A 20,495-nucleotide genomic window follows, 5' to 3' on the forward strand; every position below is an offset into this window, starting at 1 on the left:
AATAAATTTTAACATTAAAGTGTAATAAAATATAAAGAAGGGCAGCACTTATTTAACTTAAAGAAATTATTTTATTTTACGTTTACATAAAATAATACATAATTTTATTGGTTTATTTATTAACAAAATCCACCGGTTTAAAAGTTATAACAAAGTGTTGCTATGCTTTAAAAAACTTTATTATGTATGTCTTATCCTATTTGAGCTGATCGAAAGCCTGGCGAAGCATTTGACTACAGAGCGCAGCAAAGGGATTGATTTCCACAAGCTGGAAAATTAAGTACAATTATATATGTTGTATTTGAGAATGTATTCAATTTTAAATACCTGTTCCCTGGCGAATTTACTGCCTAACTGAGCTGCTGCCTCGAAATCTGCACGTGCCGCATCCAAATTATCCAGTTTACGATATAAGACACCTCGCTGACAGTGGGCGTGGCACTTGGTACGGGTCTGCTGATCATTGGCCAGTTCCACGGCTCTGTTCAAGTCATCGAGGGCCTCTATTAATAAAAAAATAAATTAGAAAATACATTCTCTTCAACCCAAAGTTAAATCAACACATTCGATAATTCTATAATAAACTGTAACTTCCGGAAAGGTATCAAACTTACCCTCATCGCGCTTTGCCAGTCGCAATGTTTGGGCTCGATTATTAAGCACTGAAGCCCTCTGAGCCAGATTAAGTGATTGCTGGAACACTTCAAGAGCTTCATCCATATTCCCATTTTCGGATAAGGTAATGGCCCTTAGCTCCAGTTCCCTCGATGCTCTGATTTCTGGGGTGTCCGGTTCTACGTCTTTTAGATCAGTTTCAGTGGGAACGGAGTCAAAATCTTGGAGGCTGCCAAGCTCCAGAGGATTAAAGATGGAATCCAGCACCTGCTGGTCGTGGGGACTTAACTTTAGATTGGCCTGGGGCATGATACGTTGTTATTTGGTCTATAAGTTCGATCAAACTGAGCTCGACATCGGAATAGATAAAAACAAAATAGTGGGGGGAGAACGAAATGCAAATTATGTCGTTCAACCTGTTCAGATAGAGAGCGAAAAACATTTTCAAAACAAGTCGAAGTCGATACACAAATATAAGATATGGGCTACTCAGGTTATAAATATCTATTCCCATTTATTTAGCTTCTACAGCTCTCGATATCGTTGCTTGTAAGTATAATTATTTAAATCAATAAAAATATTGACTGAACTCGATTTTTTTATATAATTGCTAATGGTTTGACCAACGAAAGCACCAAGTTATTAACACATAATGAAAAAGTGTTTTTAAAATACTAAATTTTTTTATTTTTTTTTATTTTTAATTCTGACAAATGAAATAGCGTTCTTTGCTGCAATCAATATCGTTCATTTTTAGTTCTTTAAGCTCAACACAGTCCTCTTCTTTTCCAGGATCGCTGGGTTCTCCAAGGCCCCAATCCAAAAATTGTACCTTCTGGCCGAAGGTCACTGAAACATACTCATTCTCCTTCACACGATCGTTAATGCCAACCCAGTACTTTTCTGATGGGTGGATCTGCTCTTTGATGGAGTCAAACTCTTCTTGGTTCTTAAAGGTCGCCAGATGGCCGCCCATTACACGACAATATGTTTCAGCATCGTCCCAAGTTTTTTGAATGTTTATGATGGTGAAATGTTTCCAGACTTTTGTCTGTTGCATTGGTACTTTGCTTTCAATATTCGTTGGCTTTTCGGGAGATCCATTTGGAATGTTTGCCAACATATCTTTTATATCCTTTTGATTGCTGACCAACATAGCTTGCATATCGTTTTGAATCCTAGACGTTGTATTCAACTGCTTGCGAAGATTTTCTAGACCATCAATCAAAGGATGAAGTGCGGCAAGGCAAAAGGATCCGCACTGTTTTGGTGGGTCTGTCAATACACATGCTGAAGGCGCGATTCGGGAATCCGCCAGGACACATGAATTCCAAGTTATTACTGCACACAACAAAAATGCTCCGTACCTAATCATTTTCAGAGTGTTCAACCTTATGGGACAGCAGCTTTAAATGCACTAATTTAGGTAACCACTTGCTGTTATGCTTGATACAAAGTCAAGTATACCGAGCTTAACTTTGCATTTTCGGTATCAAAGGTGAGCAAAGAATCGAAAATACTTAATACAAGTGCACTGACAAAAGCACATCACGCTCGATTAAATCTTTTTATTTTTCACACCAGCTTACTTACTGTGCCCCAATAAAAATAATAATAATAATCATTTTACCGAACCAACAATTTAAAAAAAACTTGACTGAATTATCTAATATTCTTTCACATTTCCATAGAAAATTAACCCTAAAAAACATACAAATTAACATTAGCAAAACCGGGAAAGTTTACAGTGAGTGGAAAGAATGATAAAGCTAACAAAAATAAAAAATTAACCTTAAAATTTTATAGCAATTTAATGAGGAGTGAAATAAATTCACTTGAGAGTTGTACAACATTGACTAATTCGCGTGATGTCATAGCTTGAGTCATAATAATAATTATTATATATAATGTTTCTAAAAAGAAAACATAGTGAGAGAAGCTCATACGAGAACTCTATCGTATGAGGGTGGAGGAAGATCGTTCAGTTCTAGTTCTTCGCGGACGTTTGTTGTCACAGGCGATGGTCTGGGCAGGTGTAATGCTATGCAGTATGGAGGTGGTGGTATTAGGGACTCTTGGGGGTCCTCTCGCTGCTCCGGTAATCGTATAGCGCTTGTATCCGGCGGCTGGTCGTTGGGTATGGAACTGGAGGTCTGATATTTTCGGTTCCAGCACCATATAGTCACCAAGATGATTAAGAAGATGATGATTAAGAAAGCGCAGAAGGTCAACCAAGCGTTCTTCACTTGCACATCCTCTTGCAATCTTTCAATCGTTTGAACTTTCTTACGCAAGATATTTAAGTATTGTGTTTTTCCTTGGATTAGTGTCCCACTGCATTTATCTTTAAGATCATTAATTTCCATTATCTGTTTTCCAAGCCACTCGTTTAAGTTTTCGATTATTCGTAAATTCAGGCAGAAAAACTTGTTCTCTGTTAAATTACATGTCCTTGAACATTGTGGGTATAGTAAATCCTTGGATTCAGCCAATAAATTCCATGGAATAGTCGCGTATAAAATAAATGCCAGTTTTAGCATTCTAAAACTTTACGACCTACGATGTCGGGAGACGCAAATGTACTGTTTATGAATTAACGAAAAAACCGATTTAGAGTTCTTGATAAGCCTTTTACATGTTTTTATGAACTTATTTTGTACCTATTAGTCGGGGTATAATATTGTTCCAGGAACTACAAGAGCTAGGCCAACTCGCTTATCACAGAGACTTTAAAAAACTTTCGGGAAAATATGATACTTTATAGATTCCTAAAAGTAAAAACAATGCATCATCTTACAAAAGGGGAATTATTTTTATTAAGTACTTTTTAGTTGCAAGACTGAACTCTTTCTCATCTTTTGTGGTCTCAAATGTTTTTTGTTTTTTTTTTATCGGCGAAAAATAAGAGAAACTTTTTGTTTACCGGATACGCTACTCGCAGTTTAAGAGCAGTTCATAAATGCTATGTTATAAATGTTATTGGGAAATAATTTTGTATTTATATCAGATGAGGTGAAGGATTGAGTAAAGAAAGAGGATAATAAAAAAAATAAAAATTAATCCTCTGACGGTGGAATAATAAAACATATCAATACGTTTAAGATCGTTTTATTTAATATATGTCGTATTTACTTAATATATTGCACTCTTGTTGTAGTATTTTTTAAGAGAACTGGGCATTTGATTGGTTAATTTATTACTTAACTGCCTACTAATACTGATTGAATTATTTATTTTCTGTTTCGGCTATTTCTACATCTTTTCTCGTTGCATTGGTTTGTCGTGGTTTTTGGTAGCTAGTGGTTTAACATAACACTATAGCATATGATTTCTTGATCTCTTGAGCATATCACAGAACAAAAATGACAGTAGAATATGACATGTTCGAGGGTCGAGTGTGGAAGAATTTGGTTTCTAGTTAGGGGCATAGAAAGTGTAAAAATATTATTCGGAGCTTAAGAGTAAATATCCATGTATTCGTAAATGTTTATCTGATATATATATATATATATATAATTATGTCTGTAAATCTATGCCGTGTAAATGTTCATATAAACTGTGATATCGTTTGTTTAGAAAAATACTGAGCAAAAGTACTTGGCATTGTGCATTGGGGAGGGGGAAGGTCGAGGTTGAGGGCTAGCGAACTCTAAGAGAGGCTCAATTCCCCGACAGCCTATACGAGAATCTTGTCATACGATGGCGGCGGTGATTCATCCAGCGGAAGTTGTTTGCCCATTGTCGCCGGCGTCTGTTCCGGCAGCAAAATGGCTATATGGTAGGGCGGCGGACCAGCCGTAGAGGTCGTCCCGCCCACTGGGGACATCTGAAGCTCCTCCAGGTATCGAGCCTCGGTCATCTCCAGCAGGCAGCCGGCGGACTGGGCCGCTCCCGATCCTGATCCCGTCACGGAGGAGTTCACACCACGACTGTGGCTCACGGCTGCCCGGCCATCCGATCGACTGGAACTCGAGAGCAGGCCCTTGGGAATGCGGCACAGACTGACCAGGCAGGCGGCCAGGAAGAAGGTGGCCGAGAAGGCGCAGAAGATCAGCACCTCCAGTCCGGTGCCCTGGTGGTCGAAGTAGAACTTCGTTCCGGCCACAAAAACGGAGGCCAGCACCAGGGAGGCACACATGCCGCACTTCAAATGACCCGGAAGCAATTGCGAGTCCGCGTGCTGCAGCAATGCATGATGTTGCTGCTGCAACTGGTTGCTGTGGTGCGTTGTTGCAGCAGGTACGGCAGCAACTGTTGCCGCTGGACTGGCCATGGTTGCTGCCTCTGCCGTGGATGTTGCCGCTGCTGCTGATGTTGCTGTTGTTGCTGCCGAGTGTCGCATGTTGCTGCTGGAGTTGTGGCGACGGGGCGTGGCGTAGGCGTTGGATTGTCGCTGGTTGTTGCTGCCGCTGGTCGAGTGATTGCTGCTGTGCTGGTGATGGGCGGTGTGGTGATAGGCGCTGTATGCATCATCGCTGGAATACAACAATCGGTTGTTAGTCTGTAAAATCTCTATCTATAAGCTAGCACCAATGCAGGCCATGTCATTGTATTGTATGAAGTTAACTGATAAGCAAGCAACAATTCAGCGAGAATTCAAAATATCATATTTAAAGTTCAGAACATTTAAAGTGCATGATTTAAGGGTAAAATATTTGTACCAAATTGAATATTATAGATAAGACGTTATCTAAAGCTTTTTATACGCTTAGAAATCATTTTTCAATGCCACGGTTAGGTTAAAGTTTCTTATCTGACTGAGAAAAATATCATGAAGTGAAATTGCTTGGAACGACAAACTCGCTTTCTAAATGACATAATAAACAGATAAACCGTAACATAATGTGGAGAAAATATATGTTGCCGAAAAAACAATATAACTAAACGACAAAAGCTAACAAGACATTGAATAATCGGTCCTAAAACAGTTAAATTTAATATTTCCGTATTTCAAATTAGTTTTAAAATACATAGCTTTATAATTTGCAGTGATGTTGCCCCCTAGTATTAGCTACTTACGCATAGACATTGCCCGAATATTGCTGCTGCTGATGTGCATCGTAATGTCTCATGGGCACGGCCATGTTGCCGAATTGTGGATGGTGATAGCTGTAGTGCTGCTGCTGCTGATGTTGCTGCTGCTGATGTTGCTGTTGCTGCTGCTGCTGGTGCAACAGTTGCTGCTGCTGCGACCTTGGCTGATAGCGCGTGCTGCCGTGGTGGCTGTAGTGGGAGCCACGTGCCACCAGGGGAACGATGGTGCCACTTCCGGTGAGGACAGCTGCCGAGGAGGCTATTCCGCTGGCATTGTTGTTGTTGCTGGCAGTTGTTGTTGTGCCGGTGGCAGCCAGGTTGTTGTTGTTGCTGCTGCCACCGCTGGAATGTTGCTGCAACATGTGATGCTGCTGCTGGGAGTTGTTGTTGCCATAGGACGACTGCGACTGCAACTGACGACTTGTGCCCGGCTGGTGGAGATCGTAGGGCGTCTGGGGCAGGGATCGGTGCACCGGGGGCATCGACTGGCCACTGCCGCCGGCATTGTTGCTGCTGCAGCTGCTCGACTTGGTCCTTCGTGGCGGATGGCCGTAGCTGAGGCCACTGCCAGCATGCGACAAGGAGGCCGCCACGCGGGAGCGTCCAAATCCGCACTGTTGCGATCGCTTGTCAATCCAGAAATGCATTGTGCCCACGTTATAGAGTAAGTTGGGGTAACTGGAAGTTAGAAAAAATATGTATTAACGAGAAGATAACAGCATTAAACATTATGTTTATGGTACGGAAAGATGTAAGTTGACAAAAATGAAAGTACAATTTGATATCTAAAACAAGAAAGAACGCTATAGTCGAGTGCCTCGACTATCAGATACCCGTTACTCAGCTAAAGGGACCAAAGGGAAATGGAAATAAGCAAGCAGCAAAGCAAGACTGAAATGCGCCACCTACCGGCGGTAGACAGATTTAAGCGTTATGGGCGTTAGGGTGGGCGTGGCAAATTTTTTTTTGGTCAATCGATAGGTATTGACGAGACCGATACAGTTCAGTTAAAATTTTGTATCTAGCATGAAAATTGTGGGCGCCAGAGGCTTGGGCGGTTTGTGGGCGTTGGAGTGGGCGTGGCATATTCGCGTATCAAAATTGCGCTGCGTACAAAGCTACGGAATCTAAATCTGAAATCCTGATTCTATATCTTTGATAGTTTCCGAGATATCCACGTTCATATTTACGATTTTTTGAAGTTTGGGGGCGGTTTGTGGGCGATAAAGTGGGCGTGGCAAACTTTTTTTTGAATCAATCGATAGGTATTGATGAGAACAATACATTTCAGTTAAAATTTTTATTCTAGCATCAAAACTGTAGGAGCCACAGTTTTGGGCGGTTTGTGGGCGTAAAAGTGGGCGTGGCACTCTACTGAAACAAACTTGCGCTGCGTAAGAAGCTCAGGAATCTGCACGCCAAATCTCAATAGCCTAGCTCTCATAGTTTCCAAGATCTCAGCGTTCATCCGGACAGACAGACGGACAGACGGACAGACGGACAGACGGACAGACGGACAGACGGACAGACGGACAGACGGACATGGCTAGATCGACTCGGCTAGTGATCCTGATCAAGAATATATATACTTTATGGGGTCGGAAACGCTTCCTTCTGCCTGTTACATACTTTCCGACGAATCTAGTATACCCTTTTACTCTACGAGTAACGGGTATAATAAGAGCATCGTCTAAAACTATATGGTAGTTAATATTAAATCAACTAAATATTTATTTGTATGGTTGAGTAGAGCGATAAATGTTTACTTATTGTATTTTTAGGTAACAGCTCTTTAAAAGTATTACGAAAGTTTAAAGAACATTGTAAAGTTACAAGAAATCTAAAATACGCAGTTTAGAGTGCAGGCAGACAGACAGTCGGCATTAAGTGCTGCAAACTTATTTGAAGTTCAAGTTGTGTGTTTAGGTTGGGGGAATCCTTGACTAGACAAAGCGCAACTGACTCATTTGGCTTTGTGTCTGCCAGACGGAAGGGAGTCCTTTCCCCGGTCCCAGGGACCCACCCATTTTGCTCTTGCGAAACGCTAAAACAGGAAACGTGCGCATCGCATTTCATGGGGCAGGCAGCCTCTCTGTCTGCGAAAAACCCGAATCCCCCTTCCAGGACCTGGTTCGGCATTTCCTCTTTGTGCTTCCCTGTTCGAAGGTGCAACAAGGAACAAAGGTTGCTTTGCTTTTGCTGGGTGGCTGGCTGCCTGGTCAAGGAACCCGCCCGAAAAATAAAACATTCATTGAACGCTTTCACTTCCCGTGTCATTGGCATCCACAAACCCAAAACATCCTAAAACACCAAGGACCTCAGCGCGCCAAAAACGCACAGACAGGGTTCGGAGGGGGGTGGTGTTTGCAAAAGGACACGACCAAACAGTGGGGTGCTCAAGGGGAGAATTCTTAGAAAATATTTACATGAGCTTACCTACTCTTTAAAAGTATTAACCATGAAGTTAATTAGAATTTTTCCTAAACCCCTTTGCAACTTTGGGTTCGCGAACTATCCCAAGATGAATTATGACGCGTGCTTTCCTCTGTTCTTGAAAGTGTTTTTATAGAGACAACCGAAACCATTGTGCCCGGTGTTTGCATTTATGGTTCTTAACTCGCTTAGCTGTTCGTTGAACTTTTCCTCCGGCCAGGCTTTTTGTGAATGGCTGTGGTTTTTGGGATGGTGTGTTTGGCCAATCAACGATGTCAGCGGAGCAAAATAATGAATTTTTTAAATGATCCCACAGACAATTTGCCGTGTCGTGTAAACAATTGGGTAGATATACATATGCACATGCCCACCACCGTCATAAAATCAACCGCACAATAAAATAACTTTTATTTCGGGATCGGGAACTTTCCTGTTCTACTTGGCAGCCAGGTTCAAAGTTCAATGCCTGTCAACATCTTCGAGAGCAGCGTTACACAATACAATGGTTGAGCAGAGCTGAGGGCGAATAAATAAATACTCGAGCCCGGGCCAGGGTAATAAAATAAACATATTTAAAAGAGACATTTTGACAACCTTTTGATAGGTTCATTTCGTTTCCATTTCTCGGCTGGCGCCAATTCGGATTTCGGTTGAATTTCTGGCCACCCCTCCTTTCCATAGAAGGAGGGTTCATTGCTTTGTGCTCCAGCCACCCCGATTACAACCATTTAGAAGGGACAGAGTTCAGCTTGATTTGCCTCGATGCTGGTCAAGATTTGTGCGGAACTTGAGTAAAACCGGGCATTGACATTGTCTTTGAGCAAGTGTTGCCCTTGCTAAGACAATCATAAAACAAAGGGAAAGAAAAAAAGACAGCATGCCCATTCAATTTGTTTTAATCACCTCTTACGCACACTATATAAATCACTATCTCACCTTATAATAATAACTCTATTATCAGCCCCGCCCTGCCCCTCGCTGGGCTAAAGATGGCAAACAATGGCAAACTGCCCGATCGTTGGGTCTCCTTGAAACATTCCCCATAAAATAGATTTATTTAAATAGATACAGAAACACTTCGATTTAATTCACGGAACCCGTTTTATTTTGGGCCTGCCGCCAGATGAGGTTGCTAAAGTTGCCCTCTGCGCCGCCCTTGTTTCAACTGTTTCCGTGGTGTAGCGGTTATCACATCTGCCTAACACGCAGAAGGCCCCCGGTTCGATCCCGGGCGGAAACAGATGAAATAACTTTTTATTTTTTTTTAATAATTTATTTTGCATTTAATTTTTGTCCTGTCCATGGAACAGGAATGAATTTTTAAGAGATAAGATGAGATAATATGAGCATATCATCGTTTTTCGAGGCACCATCACCTAAAGAGTTCGAATTTAGGACAGTTATTGAATTTATTTCAAATGAATATAACCTATCTTGCTCTTATATTCCATTTGCATAACAAAAAACATACTTATAATAAACTAAAACTAATTATTAAGTGTATAAAACCTCGCAAAAGCTGTTGTTTCTGCCGAATATGAGTCACACAATAAAAATGTAACAATCGAATGTTATTTAAAGTTGAAAAGTTCATTAATATTATAAATAATATAACCGAAAAAAAGATTTTACAGGAACAAAATGTAAAAAAAATTCCATCTGTTTCCGCCCGGGATCGAACCGGGGGCCTTCTGCGTGTTAGGCAGATGTGATAACCGCTACACCACGGAAACAGTTGAAACTACTGCGGCGCAGAGGCCAACTTCAGCAACCTCATCCGGCGGCAGGCCAAAAAGGAGTGCGATGACAATTATAAATAAAATGTATTTTTATTGAAAAAATGCATATCACTTTAGTATTAATTTTACCATCAGAGCTGTGAGCCTCACACAATTTAAGGGAGGTTTGTGTTCTGGCAAAGTGCCAGCAAATTCAATTAAAGCGGATATCTAAACTAAGCGAATGTTATTAGAGTTAAAAGGGGCTGAATATTAAATTAGTCACATGTGGCTACTGAGACTCTTGTTTAAATTCTGACTTTGACCAATATAAAGGTCAAAAATGCCTGATTTCGGCTTAAGTATTTATTAAATTTGTAAAAAGGCTGTTTCGCACTTTAATAATGAAAATTTAAGACCTATTAATGCGTGTTCTTTAAACGGCCATTTATCAATCAGTCTGCATTTAATTGCCGAACAATGTAAAGGCCATTCCCAGCCAGTTTATTGACTGAGCGATTTGATTGAATTTGGGGCAAATGACACGCCGGAAAGGCCGAGGAAATGTTTATTAAACGGAATTCCTCGGGCAGTCGGGAAATTTGTGGGAAACAGAGCTATCCCGACCCCACAAGAGCGTTGCATAAATGAAATGCCAGACATTCATACTGGCTGCTATTTTCCCAGGCATTTTTCCTCACCTCCGCCGGATGAGAGCTGTGTATGCGTCATGGGGGAAAGATGCCAAAACAAAACAGAAATTGTAAACTTTAAAGCAGGAACCATAGCCACCCCTTTTGGCCAGTTTACTCTCACTCGGACGGTTTGTTTTTGCCATTAACCTTTGCCGTTCGCTCTTTTCGTTGGCGGGAAGTGAATCTGTCCGATTCGAGGGGGTGTCCCCTCTATTTTGCAGGGTGAATAATGCGAGGATCTGTCGGTTTTTCTATCTGTCTGTCAACCGAAAGGCCATAAAAAAGCGAACAAAATCCCTGCCCACTTGATGGCGTACGCTGCGTATGAGCAATGCGCCGAATGCAAGCGATTCTCTCTGTGAGTGTGTGTGTGGGCTGTTTTCAAGTGCACCACGCTGTTTTACCTGCAATATTTTCTCGTCTTTCCGTTGCCAATGCTCTCGAAATGTGTTTTCCTTTCAGCTTTTCAATGCCTTCGCCTTATTGGCACGTTGCTGTCACGTTTCTCGCCTTTATTGCACACATATTGTTGTTTCGGGGCACTGGTTTTTCAAGCTATTTTGTATGGTTTGCTGCAGCAGAGTCCTTGAACGCTCAACTGACCCGACACGACAAGCACTGACACACTGGCAAATGGCAAATGAATATCCTTTCCTTTTTTTATGCGAATAGCTAGTCACACGAAGGACTCACGCGACTGGCAACTTTGTGTGCCATTTAATTCAATCTAATTCAATTCAAAAAATCAGCCACCGCGGATTCGCGCTCGAATAATTGTATTTTGCCAACCTTGCGGCCCCGCTTCGCTGGTGGGCGGTGGGTGGTGGGTTGTGGGTGGTCGCTCGTTGAATGGACGATGGGTGGTGCTGATTCGCCTGCGATTCGAACGGCGCAAGGACTCGCAGCCAACTGAATGTGTGAATGCAGCTGGGCCAAGCGTCGTGCTCGTTTTCACTTTCATGAGTTTCGCCCAGCACTCTTTCAACCCCCTTTCCACCCACCACTGCTTTTCCTTTTTTTTGTTAACCCGCAGACAGCGTTTTGTTTTTGCTTTCTGTATGTGTGGCCGTGCGAATCGGTGGGCCAGCGGGTGGGTGGATTTGGCTCTCTGAGAAGAGCGTGAATGGGGCTCTCTCTGCTGCTCTCTCTTCGCGGCACATGCGCCCTCTATGAAGAACCATTGTGAATGGGCCATCTAATTCAAACTGTAACGTCTTTAATCTCAAAGATAACCTGAAATTCAAATAAAGTAAGTTCTAAATTCGAGTTCAATCTGTTCCCTCGATTATCTAACATCTTTGATAAAAAGCTTTCAATCTACCTTATATGGATGGCGTTTTAATACGAAGAAAAGAAAGCTTGAGACTGACTGTTCTGGGATAATCAGCGTTTAGTAATCATCTTTATCAATAGAACTCACTTGATAAGGCTTTAAAAATGTTTAGGAAGTAAATATATAAGCCTTCCATTATGAAAGCTCAAAACTTAAAAGACATATTATACAGCTAACAAATTTATCTGAACTCCTTGAGCAAGAACAGAAAAAAATTTTTACCCCATTTAATACTTAAACCAGATCCTTAGAATCAAAGATCAAGAAGCAACAGGTTTCAATTGTTTATTTGGAAAAACTTGGGTTAGGCACCAACGTATTCCGGTCTGCGGCACTCCTCCACCTTGGGATCGTACTGAAGACCCGGAGTACAGTCCAGTGTGACCCCATTGCCATCGACGCAATAATAGTATGCATCGCGGCGGAACTTGTGAGGATAGAAGTGAACTCCTACAGTGGGACACTTGATGTCAGCACGGCGTAATGGAGATCGGGAATAGGGCATAATATTCCTGGCCGTAGCATCAATCTGGTATACAAAAACATATGAAATAAAATCATAAGAAAAATTAAAAACAAAAAAAAGCAAGACCAACTTTTCTCAGTTTAAGAATTTTTCTTCTCAATTATTCGAGAAGAAACATTATTGGAATCAAGTCGAAAGAGCTCTCAAGATTCGTGTTGAAACATCTTTCGGAGGTTAGATGTTATTAGAATTCATTCTAATTTTCCTTGACTCACCGAGCAGTTAACATTCTTAGCAAAGTCGCAGAGTCGCAAAATCGGGTTGTAGGCCAAGCCAGGGGCGCACTCCTGTTCCCACGGATAGCCGTCGGAGCAGACGAAGTACTTGCTGCAGGAGGCCTTGCTGGCCAGGTAGATGATGTCCTCCGGCTGGAATGTGGCCGAGCAGTCGTTGGCCACACAGTCCACGTACTCGGGGAAGTCACAGCGATCCGTCCTGTTGTTGTACTGGAGTCCATCCTGGCATTGCCGTAGAACGGGTTTTCCGTAGTAGCAGAGCACGTATTTCGTGCAGGTGTTGTCGTAGCAGAAGCTGCTCAATTGGAAGGATTCGCAGGAGGGCAGGCACTGGACCACATCTGCGTAGGTGCACAACTGGAGGACCGGGTCGTAGGCAAGATCACACGGAGGGTTATCACACATTTTTGAAGCGCCCTCCAATTCCAAGCAGCTGCCCATTTCCTTTATGGTGTTATCTTAAAATATAAATTGGATTATATAATATATAACAATATACTACATCACTTTTTTGTGTCTTGTCTCTATAGATATCCACTTCCTGTATTATCCTAACTTTCTAACTTACTTTCACACTCGATATACATAGAGCAATTTCCCACATAGGGCAGGAATACTCCATCTGCCACGTTGTTGCAAACGTTAATCTGGGTGTTGTTGTACATGTCGTATTCAGCCTCCTCCTCGACCACTTCATTATCCTCAGGATCACCTTCTGGACCAGGGGCCACCACAAGGTCTTCGTCGGCCCGAATCCCAAGAACCATGAAAAGGACCAACAGAAGACCACCACTTATTAGCCACTTCACTGAGAATTAAATACAAATTCTTTAGATTTTAGCTAAAATCAATCTCTAAGTTACTTACTCCTGGACAGCTTGGAATCTGCGACCCAACTGTTTGCCTTCAGCCTGGAAAATACTTATTTTATATCGACTCTTCGTGGTCGCCTAATGAGTTTTTGCTAATTTGCACTTATCATCTTGCTATTTTCGGCACACGACTGTCGTAGGGGAACTACACCCCAATTTCTGCAAACATTTCAGCTTTCAATTTGTCGCCATCAAACATTGTGATAATTTATCACATTCCAAATGCTCTAAATAGGCGGGTTCTTAGAACCCGTTAATATCATTTTGTAATCAAAAGGAGGTCTCAAAAATTCAAATCAAGTCTCAAGATCTTGGCACGTGTTTGTACTTAAGGTATGTAAAACAATACGGCGCAATGGTAATGAGGATCTGAAAGAAGAACTGTTTTATTATACTTATCTCTTAATTATTCCTAGCACTTGTAACCATTACAGACGATCTTAAGATGCAAATTATACAGAAGTGACTCATCTTTACACATGTTTGTTAATGGCTGACAGAACTGTATATTTCCAGAGTCTTTCTGATTGAGGCATTCTTAAGATTGGCTCTTGTTCGCCGACCTTATCTTTACCCGCTGAATTTTAATGAGTAAAGAACGCATTCTAATTACAACATAAGAACATGCACCTGATAAGATTTGGAATTCGCAGGGAAGCAAAACAAACCGGAGATTGAATGCCAAGTGGGTTTACCTATAAATTGGGGGGTTCTTTGAGGTGGGGCGATAGTTTGCTGAGGAAACCAACCGAAATAGTAAGAAGAAATCGCAAAAACTTTAAATAAGTTCTCAAGTAAAATTAATTTTCCATAGTGATGCACCGCCTGACCCTTTTGGCCCTGGTTGCTCTGATTGGAGGCTGTAGAGCTGCGGATGGGGATGTGAATATCTGCTCCGATGTGGTCAGCAATCTCTTTCTTCCCCACGTGAGCAACTGCAGCAAGTACTACCTGTGCATGAGTGAGTGATGAAACATTGAGGAACTACCTTTAGACTATACTGATCCCTTTTAACCATTCCAGGTGAGGTGGCTGTGCCCCGAGAATGCCCTGCTGGCTACTACTTTGATGCCCGGGATCAGCAATGTGTCCCTGTGATGGAGGCCAAGTGTGTACCCTCCTGCAAGACCAGGGGACTGGAATCCTTCTGCTACGATCGCACCTGCACCAAGTACGTCCTCTGCTTCGATGGCACTCCCGTGATCCGCCAGTGCTCCATTGGACTCCAGTACAATGCCCAGACCGATCGCTGTGACTTTCCCCAGTATGTGGACTGTGTGGACAACCTGTGCATCCGGGAGAACAACCCGAATGATATCGTTTTCATAGCCAGCAAGGCTCGCTGCGATAAGTACTTCATCTGCAACGATGGTCTTCCAAATGTTATGACTTGTGCAAATGGTCTACAGTACAACCCGAGCACCCAGAGTTGCGACTTCCCTTCGAAAGTCAACTGCACGGTGGGTGTTCTAGATGTCTAAGATTCTGAAGTTCCCTGGGAGTTACTTAAAGAATGGTTTGTTTATTTTAGATCGAAGCCTTGCAGAGGAATATTCTGCCCTTTGCCCGAGCTCCTCCTCGTAGTGCCGACATCAAGTGTCCTTCGGAGGGCGCCCATTTTATTGGCCACCAGAAGCGCCAGGATGCCTACTATTACTGCCTGAATGGAAAGGGAGTCATCTTGGACTGCACACCTGGTCTGGTCTTCGATGCCAAGCGAGGGGAGTGCCGGGAACCACAGTTCGTAGGCGCTTAGATGCTTGAAATAAAGATTCACTGTCAACTTATGTCTACTTATGGTTTTCTTTAATGATATGGTAAAGGAATCGCTTTAAAAGAAATGTTCAACGGTTTTACAGTTCTTATGTTTCAGTAAAATGTTGTACACAATTTTAAAACCACCTCTTATCGAAAGAGTTTAATACTTGCTCCCGAAAAAAAATCGAGGTGTTCATATCTGAAATAACCATACTTATGCTCTTAATTATTTAAATTTTATGAAAACTTAATTTCAAACAATTTTATTGACATAATATTAGATGCATTATTTAATTTAAAATGGTTTCAATTAACAAATAATTTTTTCATGCAAATAAGATATCCACCCACGGAAGTTTTTCCTACACAACTTTTGCTCCATTCACATTTATTAAATTCAACCAAGCTAAAGTCCTATGTTTTGCGGTTCACGGCATTCCTGGACCTTGGGATCATACCAAAGGCCAGGCGTACAGTCCAGAACCAGACCATGTCCATCCACGCAATAGTAATAGGCATCTTGGCGAGAGTCGTGGGCATAAAAGTGGACGCCGGAGGGAGGACAAATTCCTTCAGTGGTTCTGGGTGAAAGGCGGGAGAACTGCCGTACCTTCCTCTGTTCAGCAGGGATCTATAAAGTTTATCTTTTAACTAGTGAAATCTTTAAGGGTATATACTTGTTTGGATCCCACCTGGCCATCCGATTTCGAGGGAATATCGCAGCAATCACACTTGGTACTGAAATACAGTCCAGGAGTACAGGTCTGCTCCCTAGGGACTCCGTTGCCGCAGAGAAAATACTTCTCGCAGGAGACTTTACTGGGCACATAACGTAGGTGATAGGCATTATAGTAAATGGAACACTCGGACTCCACACAGTCCACCTTCTGGGCGAAATCGCAGCGATCTGTTTGAGAGTTGTATTGGAGACCATCCTGGCATTCCCTTAAAACAGGATGTCCGTAGTAGCAGAGGACGTACTTGGTACAGGTTCTGTGATAACTAAAGGTGCTGAAAGTATAGGCCTCGCAGGTAGGCAAACATTCAGCCTGCCCGAAACTTACACAACTCTGGGTATTGGCATTAAATTGGTACGGCCATTCGCACTGCAGTTCTATGGCTTGGCCAGCTAAAAGGAAGACATTTTATAATGTTATTTATAACACATTAAGATCTTGGGATCCAGAACTCACAACGACAGAGGTAGTACTTATTGCAGTCCCCCACAAAGGGCAGAAACACATTATCCGCCACATTGCCGCAAAGACTGAGATTGCCCATGATTAGACCATATTCCTCATCGGGTGTTGTCGTTTCTGGATAACTTTCAGTAGCTCCAGAACCCTCGAAGTCATCAGCTCTTGATTCCAACGCTCCACATAGCAGACAAATAAGAAACAACTTTACTGCAAAAAAAGTGAAATTATTTGGTTTACTTTTTAAATGCCAGCTTCTGGTTTACACACCTCCACTCATTGTCAGCTTTTTGGACCAACTGATTGCCAAAACTCACAAACATTTTCCTTTATAAGGTGCAAGCATCACATTACCTTATCACTTTATCGATGTTTTTCTTGCGACAGACAAATTAATTGGTGGGAGAGGAAGTGACTCGTAGAGGTCTAATTTTAGATCACAATTTTCCGCGCAGGCTCGACTTAATCTATCATTAGTTCATTTACAATTGTAACTTGGGTTATATTTAGGAGGGTATGGGTGAGTGTGCGAGGGCAACAGTACTTCAAGTTATAGAATCTAGAAGTGAAGTTTTGGGTTCCCATTCTGAAACCCATTGGAAATACTGAAAAAATCCAACATGAAACCGGGTCAAAGTTTTGACCCTCGTTTAATAGATATATTTGAATGTAAATCAATAGAGAATTCAAGTACGAACTCATAGAGGTATCACACTTTCAAATCTGAATAAAATTACACAAGTTATGGAATCTAGAAGTGAAGTTTTGGGTTCCCATACTGAAAGTACTGAAAAAATCGAACATGAAAATGGGTCAAAATTTGGACCTTCGCCTAAGAGATATATTTGAATGTAAATCAATAGAGAATTCAAATACGAACTCATAGAGGTATCACACTTTCAAATCTGAATAAAATTACCAAAGTTATGGAATCTAGAAGTTCAGTTTTGGGGTTCCCTTCTGAAACCCATTGGAAATACAGAAAAATGCAACATGAAAATGGGTCTAAATTTTGACCCTCTCCTAGTAAATATATTTAAGTATAAATCATTAGATAATTCAAACACGAGCTCATAGAGGTATCACACTTCCAAATCGGATTAAAATTACGCAAGTTATGGAATATAGAAGTGCAGTTTTGGGTTCCCATTCTGAAACCAATTGGAAATACTGAAAAAATCCAACATGAAAATGGGTCAAAATTTTGACCCTCTCCTAGTAAATATATTTGAGTATAAATCATTAGAAAATTCAAGCACGAACTCATAGAGGTATCACACTTTCAAATCGGAATAAAATTACACAAATTATGGAATTTAGAAGTGACGTTTTGGGTTCCCATTCTGAAACCCATTGGAAATAATGAAAAAATCGAACATGAAAATGGGTCAAATTTTTGACCCTCGTTTTATTGATAAATTTGAATGCAGATTATTAGAGAATTCCACCACAAATTCTTAGAGGTATCACACTTCTAAATCGGAATAAAATTACCCAAGTTATGAAATCCAGAAGTTCAGTTTTGGGTTCCCATTCTGAAACCCATTGGAAATTCTGGAAAAATCGAACATGAAATGGGTCAAATTCTTGACCCTCGTTTTATTGATATATTTGAATGCAGATTTTTAGAGAATTCCACCACAAATTCTTAGAGGTATCACACTTTAAAATAGGGATCAAGCCACCCAAGTTATGGAATCTAGGAGTGCAGTTTTGGGTTCCCATTCTGAAACCCATTGGAAATAATGAAAAAATCCAACATGAAAATGGGTCAAAATTTTGACCCTCGCCTAGTAGATATATATGCATTTAAATCATTAGAGAATTCAAAGCCAAACTCATAGAGGTATCACACTTCGAAATCGGAATAAAATTACCCAAGTTATGGAATCTAGAAGTGCAGTTTTGGGTTCACATTCTGAAACCCATTGGATATACTGAAAAAGTCCAACATGAAAATGGGTCAAATTTTTGACCCTCGTTTTATTGATAAATTTGAATTTAAATTATTAGAGAATTCAAACACGTACTCATAGAGGTATCACACTTCCAAATCGGAATAAAATTACCCAAGTTATGGAATCTAGTTTTGGGCTCCTGTTCCGAAACCCATTGGAAATAATAAAAAAATCGAACCTGAAAATGGATCTTGAGATTTACTAAATTGTTTATTATAACTAAATATTCTAATATTTTCATCTTGGGTACACTCAAAATGCTATCTTTTAAGAACTCCCACATTAATTTCGAAACGCTTGCCGCCTGGTCCAGACAAATTCTACGTACACACGAAATCGTTTGAAAATATTTTCGTTTTCGGCTTTTCGTTTCAGTTGAAACTTAGGCATCTCTCTGTGCACAGCTCATCGCTCGGAGGATCGAATATAGAATAAAACAACAATTGTTAAAAGATATTTCTCATATATTGTCAAATTGTTAGTGTAAGTTTGCATAACTGCTGCACTCTTTGTTGTGTTGTCTTCAGAAGTGCCAAAATGATTGACACTATTTTAACTGAAAATATAATTCAACAAAGAGGCATTTATTTATAGAAAGGTGCCTTGCGGTGGGCCTTTGTTTGTATTGAAGAAAGCATCAATGTGCGCGATATACATAACACCAAATCTCCCCCTTCTCTTCTAGCGCCTAGAAAATGGTCAACGAAATCAACAAGCCCCAAAATGGGGACAATGCCGCCTTGAGTGAGGTAAGCTGGTTTCAAAAAACGGATTCAGTTCATACTTTGGTTTATTAAATAAACTTCTGTTTAATATAAAAAACATTTTTCAAAAATTTAAAGAGTTCTATGACAAACCGTTTTTTTATGTTTGGTGATTCATATAGGGTAAACATTTTGGTTCTTCGTGCTACACAAAACCAAGACCAAGATACGAAATTAGAAAAAACCATATTGTACACCAGGAAGCAAATGCATCCCATATTAGCTAGATTATTTTTGTTGGATAGATAATAGAAAACATATCTTTTGTGTTTCTGTGATCCCATGGACGTCTGATGTGGGTTCGCAGCATTTTATTAATAATTTGTATGTTGCATATATGTAATGCATTTTCTAGATTTATTTATATTGGTTAAAGTGGAAATTATTAATTATAATTTTATAAGCCATGACTAATAGCCTCCTTATATAACTCTAGCGCCTAGCAGCTTCCAACCGGCAGCTGCAGGAGATGCAGGAGGAGCACCGCCAGTTGCTCGAGGAGATGGAAACGTTGCGTTTGAGAGCCGCCGAGCTCACAAGGCTGAATGCCCAGCGCCAACATATAAGGCAGTCAACCGAAGAGGTAGAAGTGTCCCAGGAATCCACGTCCAGCCAGGTGGTAGCTTCAGTGGAGGCAGAATTACTGCCCTCATCCTCTTCCCCTCCTGCCGAACCCACCAACCAAGAAGCCACACCAACTGTCCAGGAAGAGGGCGAAGAGGACAATGAAGAGACGGCCAATTACCTGCAGGCCAAGCTGAACGAGATCGCCAACCTGAAGGCTCAGTTTAAGCGTGTCCAGAACATGGTGGACACCACCAAGATGATAGAGCAGCACATGTCCACCAGGCAGGTGGTGCAGACCAGTTCCTCGGTTCAAAGCAGTCGGCAAACCACAAGCTCTGAAGTTCGAGTGGCAAGTCAGGAGGCTGAGGAGACTGTTCAGGATGAAAATCCTTCAACGAGTTCTGCTCCCGACAACGCAGAGCTCCTGAATTCCATGCTCAACATGTTCACGGATTTCACCAGCGATCTGCGCGGACAGGCGGAGGGCCTCCGGGCGGAAAGAGATCGCATCAGGACCCTCAAGGAGGACATAATCCAGCGCAAACAGGGAAAATAAGCCATATTAGACTTAAATCACGCACTGGTCCTAGTCATATAATGTCAGAAATCAAAGGATGATATTATAAAATTAAAGTATATAATCACCAAGTGTATATTTATCTTACAAATACATAGTTATCTTTTAAAATGTTTGATTTTTTAAGGTAATAATCTACACTTTACTATGGAGCTTATGTTGTTTAAGTTAAATGCTTGGAAGGAACATTATCAATGCCTATAAAGTACATAT

The 20,495-nt window shown here is 41.2% G+C and overlaps 7 protein-coding genes and 2 non-coding genes across 11 annotated transcripts; 3 read left to right on the plus strand and 6 right to left on the minus strand.

Annotated features, from left to right (window-relative positions):
• Positions 1-110: 110 nt before the first annotated feature.
• On the minus strand, positions 111-957 carry LOC119553554 (tetratricopeptide repeat protein 36 homolog). Its single transcript, XM_037863995.1, has 3 exons — positions 615-957; positions 328-503; positions 111-268 (listed from the first exon to the last, which is right to left on the minus strand). Exons 1-3 carry the CDS (start codon positions 922-924, stop codon positions 197-199), a joined length of 558 nt encoding a protein of 185 aa, XP_037719923.1. The 5' UTR covers positions 925-957; the 3' UTR covers positions 111-196.
• A 147-nt stretch (positions 958-1,104) lies between these two features.
• LOC119553552 (collectin-11-like) lies at positions 1,105-2,017 on the minus strand. Its single transcript, XM_037863992.1, has one exon. The coding sequence runs from the start codon at positions 1,988-1,990 to the stop codon at positions 1,316-1,318; it is 675 nt and encodes a 224-aa protein (XP_037719920.1). The 5' UTR covers positions 1,991-2,017; the 3' UTR covers positions 1,105-1,315.
• Positions 2,018-3,724: 1,707 nt separating this feature from the next.
• Positions 3,725-11,389, minus strand: LOC119553542 (protein kinase 4). 2 transcript variants are annotated; one of them, XM_037863981.1, is made up of 4 exons: positions 11,189-11,389; positions 10,900-11,121; positions 5,635-6,327; positions 3,725-5,090 (listed from the first exon to the last, which is right to left on the minus strand). In XM_037863981.1, the coding sequence occupies exons 3-4, from the start codon at positions 6,294-6,296 to the stop codon at positions 4,292-4,294; spliced, it is 1,461 nt and encodes a 486-aa protein (XP_037719909.1). In that variant the 5' UTR covers positions 6,297-6,327; positions 10,900-11,121; positions 11,189-11,389; the 3' UTR covers positions 3,725-4,291. The 2 variants fall into 2 exon arrangements, with proteins under 2 accessions (XP_037719909.1, XP_037719908.1); XM_037863980.1 differs by having other exon boundaries at positions 10,900-11,389.
• Positions 9,250-9,322, plus strand: Trnav-aac. Its single transcript has one exon. It is a non-coding gene; the product is annotated as a tRNA-Val (tRNA).
• Trnav-aac lies at positions 9,743-9,815 on the minus strand. The gene has a single exon. It is a non-coding gene; the product is annotated as a tRNA-Val (tRNA).
• Positions 11,390-12,132: 743 nt separating the features above from the next.
• On the minus strand, positions 12,133-13,572 carry LOC119552552 (probable chitinase 10). The gene is made up of 4 exons (XM_037862172.1): positions 13,566-13,572; positions 13,159-13,398; positions 12,570-13,048; positions 12,133-12,357 (listed from the first exon to the last, which is right to left on the minus strand). Exons 1-4 carry the CDS (start codon positions 13,570-13,572, stop codon positions 12,133-12,135), a joined length of 951 nt encoding a protein of 316 aa, XP_037718100.1.
• A 706-nt stretch (positions 13,573-14,278) lies between these two features.
• On the plus strand, positions 14,279-15,218 carry LOC119552553 (probable chitinase 10). Its single transcript, XM_037862173.1, has 3 exons — positions 14,279-14,423; positions 14,486-14,922; positions 14,994-15,218. The coding sequence occupies exons 1-3, from the start codon at positions 14,279-14,281 to the stop codon at positions 15,216-15,218; spliced, it is 807 nt and encodes a 268-aa protein (XP_037718101.1).
• Positions 15,219-15,626: 408 nt separating this feature from the next.
• LOC119554936 (protein obstructor-E) lies at positions 15,627-16,517 on the minus strand. Its single transcript, XM_037866046.1, has 3 exons — positions 16,414-16,517; positions 15,913-16,349; positions 15,627-15,851 (listed from the first exon to the last, which is right to left on the minus strand). Exons 1-3 carry the CDS (start codon positions 16,499-16,501, stop codon positions 15,627-15,629), a joined length of 750 nt encoding a protein of 249 aa, XP_037721974.1. The 5' UTR covers positions 16,502-16,517.
• Positions 16,518-18,749: 2,232 nt separating this feature from the next.
• Positions 18,750-20,375, plus strand: LOC119553301. 2 transcript variants are annotated; one of them, XM_037863620.1, is made up of 3 exons: positions 18,750-18,857; positions 19,060-19,123; positions 19,575-20,375. In XM_037863620.1, exons 2-3 carry the CDS (start codon positions 19,070-19,072, stop codon positions 20,259-20,261), a joined length of 741 nt encoding a protein of 246 aa, XP_037719548.1. In that variant the 5' UTR covers positions 18,750-18,857; positions 19,060-19,069; the 3' UTR covers positions 20,262-20,375. The 2 variants fall into 2 exon arrangements, with proteins under 2 accessions (XP_037719548.1, XP_037719549.1); XM_037863621.1 differs by having other exon boundaries at positions 18,772-18,851.
• The last annotated feature ends 120 nt before the right edge of the window (positions 20,376-20,495 follow it).

Source organism: Drosophila subpulchrella, chromosome 3L (genome assembly GCF_014743375.2).
Source record: "Drosophila subpulchrella strain 33 F10 #4 breed RU33 chromosome 3L, RU_Dsub_v1.1 Primary Assembly, whole genome shotgun sequence".
In the NCBI taxonomy this organism is placed as follows: Eukaryota; Metazoa; Arthropoda; class Insecta; order Diptera; family Drosophilidae; genus Drosophila; species Drosophila subpulchrella.

Excerpts from the sequence above, each read along its gene's own strand:
- LOC119553554 (XM_037863995.1), bottom strand. The coding sequence starts at position 924 with ATGCCCCAGGCCAATCTAAAGTTAAGTCCCCACGACCAGCAGGTGCTG. Across the intron at positions 504-614 it reads ACTGGCAAAGCGCGATGAGG|AGGCCCTCGATGACTTGAAC; the intron begins GTAAGTTTGATA and ends TTTTATTAATAG. Across the intron at positions 269-327 it reads GTAAATTCGCCAGGGAACAG|CTTGTGGAAATCAATCCCTT; the intron begins GTATTTAAAATT and ends TTAATTTTCCAG.
- LOC119553552 (XM_037863992.1), bottom strand. The coding sequence starts at position 1,990 with ATGATTAGGTACGGAGCATTTTTGTTGTGTGCAGTAATAACTTGGAAT.
- LOC119553542 (XM_037863981.1), bottom strand. The coding sequence starts at position 6,296 with ATGCATTTCTGGATTGACAAGCGATCGCAACAGTGCGGATTTGGACGC. Across the intron at positions 5,091-5,634 it reads TATTCGGGCAATGTCTATGC|CGATGATGCATACAGCGCCT; the intron begins GTAAGTAGCTAA and ends GTTGTATTCCAG.
- LOC119552552 (XM_037862172.1), bottom strand. Across the intron at positions 13,049-13,158 it reads TATGTATATCGAGTGTGAAA|ATAACACCATAAAGGAAATG; the intron begins GTAAGTTAGAAA and ends TTATATTTTAAG. Across the intron at positions 12,358-12,569 it reads CTAAGAATGTTAACTGCTCG|ATTGATGCTACGGCCAGGAA; the intron begins GTGAGTCAAGGA and ends TTTGTATACCAG.
- LOC119552553 (XM_037862173.1), top strand. The coding sequence starts at position 14,279 with ATGCACCGCCTGACCCTTTTGGCCCTGGTTGCTCTGATTGGAGGCTGT. Across the intron at positions 14,424-14,485 it reads CAAGTACTACCTGTGCATGA|GTGAGGTGGCTGTGCCCCGA; the intron begins GTGAGTGATGAA and ends TAACCATTCCAG. Across the intron at positions 14,923-14,993 it reads CTTCGAAAGTCAACTGCACG|ATCGAAGCCTTGCAGAGGAA; the intron begins GTGGGTGTTCTA and ends TGTTTATTTTAG.
- LOC119554936 (XM_037866046.1), bottom strand. The coding sequence starts at position 16,501 with ATGGGCAATCTCAGTCTTTGCGGCAATGTGGCGGATAATGTGTTTCTG. Across the intron at positions 16,350-16,413 it reads TAAGTACTACCTCTGTCGTT|CTGGCCAAGCCATAGAACTG; the intron begins GTGAGTTCTGGA and ends TCTTCCTTTTAG. Across the intron at positions 15,852-15,912 it reads CCTCGAAATCGGATGGCCAG|ATCCCTGCTGAACAGAGGAA; the intron begins GTGGGATCCAAA and ends TAAACTTTATAG.
- LOC119553301 (XM_037863620.1), top strand. The coding sequence starts at position 19,070 with ATGGTCAACGAAATCAACAAGCCCCAAAATGGGGACAATGCCGCCTTG. Across the intron at positions 19,124-19,574 it reads ACAATGCCGCCTTGAGTGAG|CGCCTAGCAGCTTCCAACCG; the intron begins GTAAGCTGGTTT and ends ATATAACTCTAG.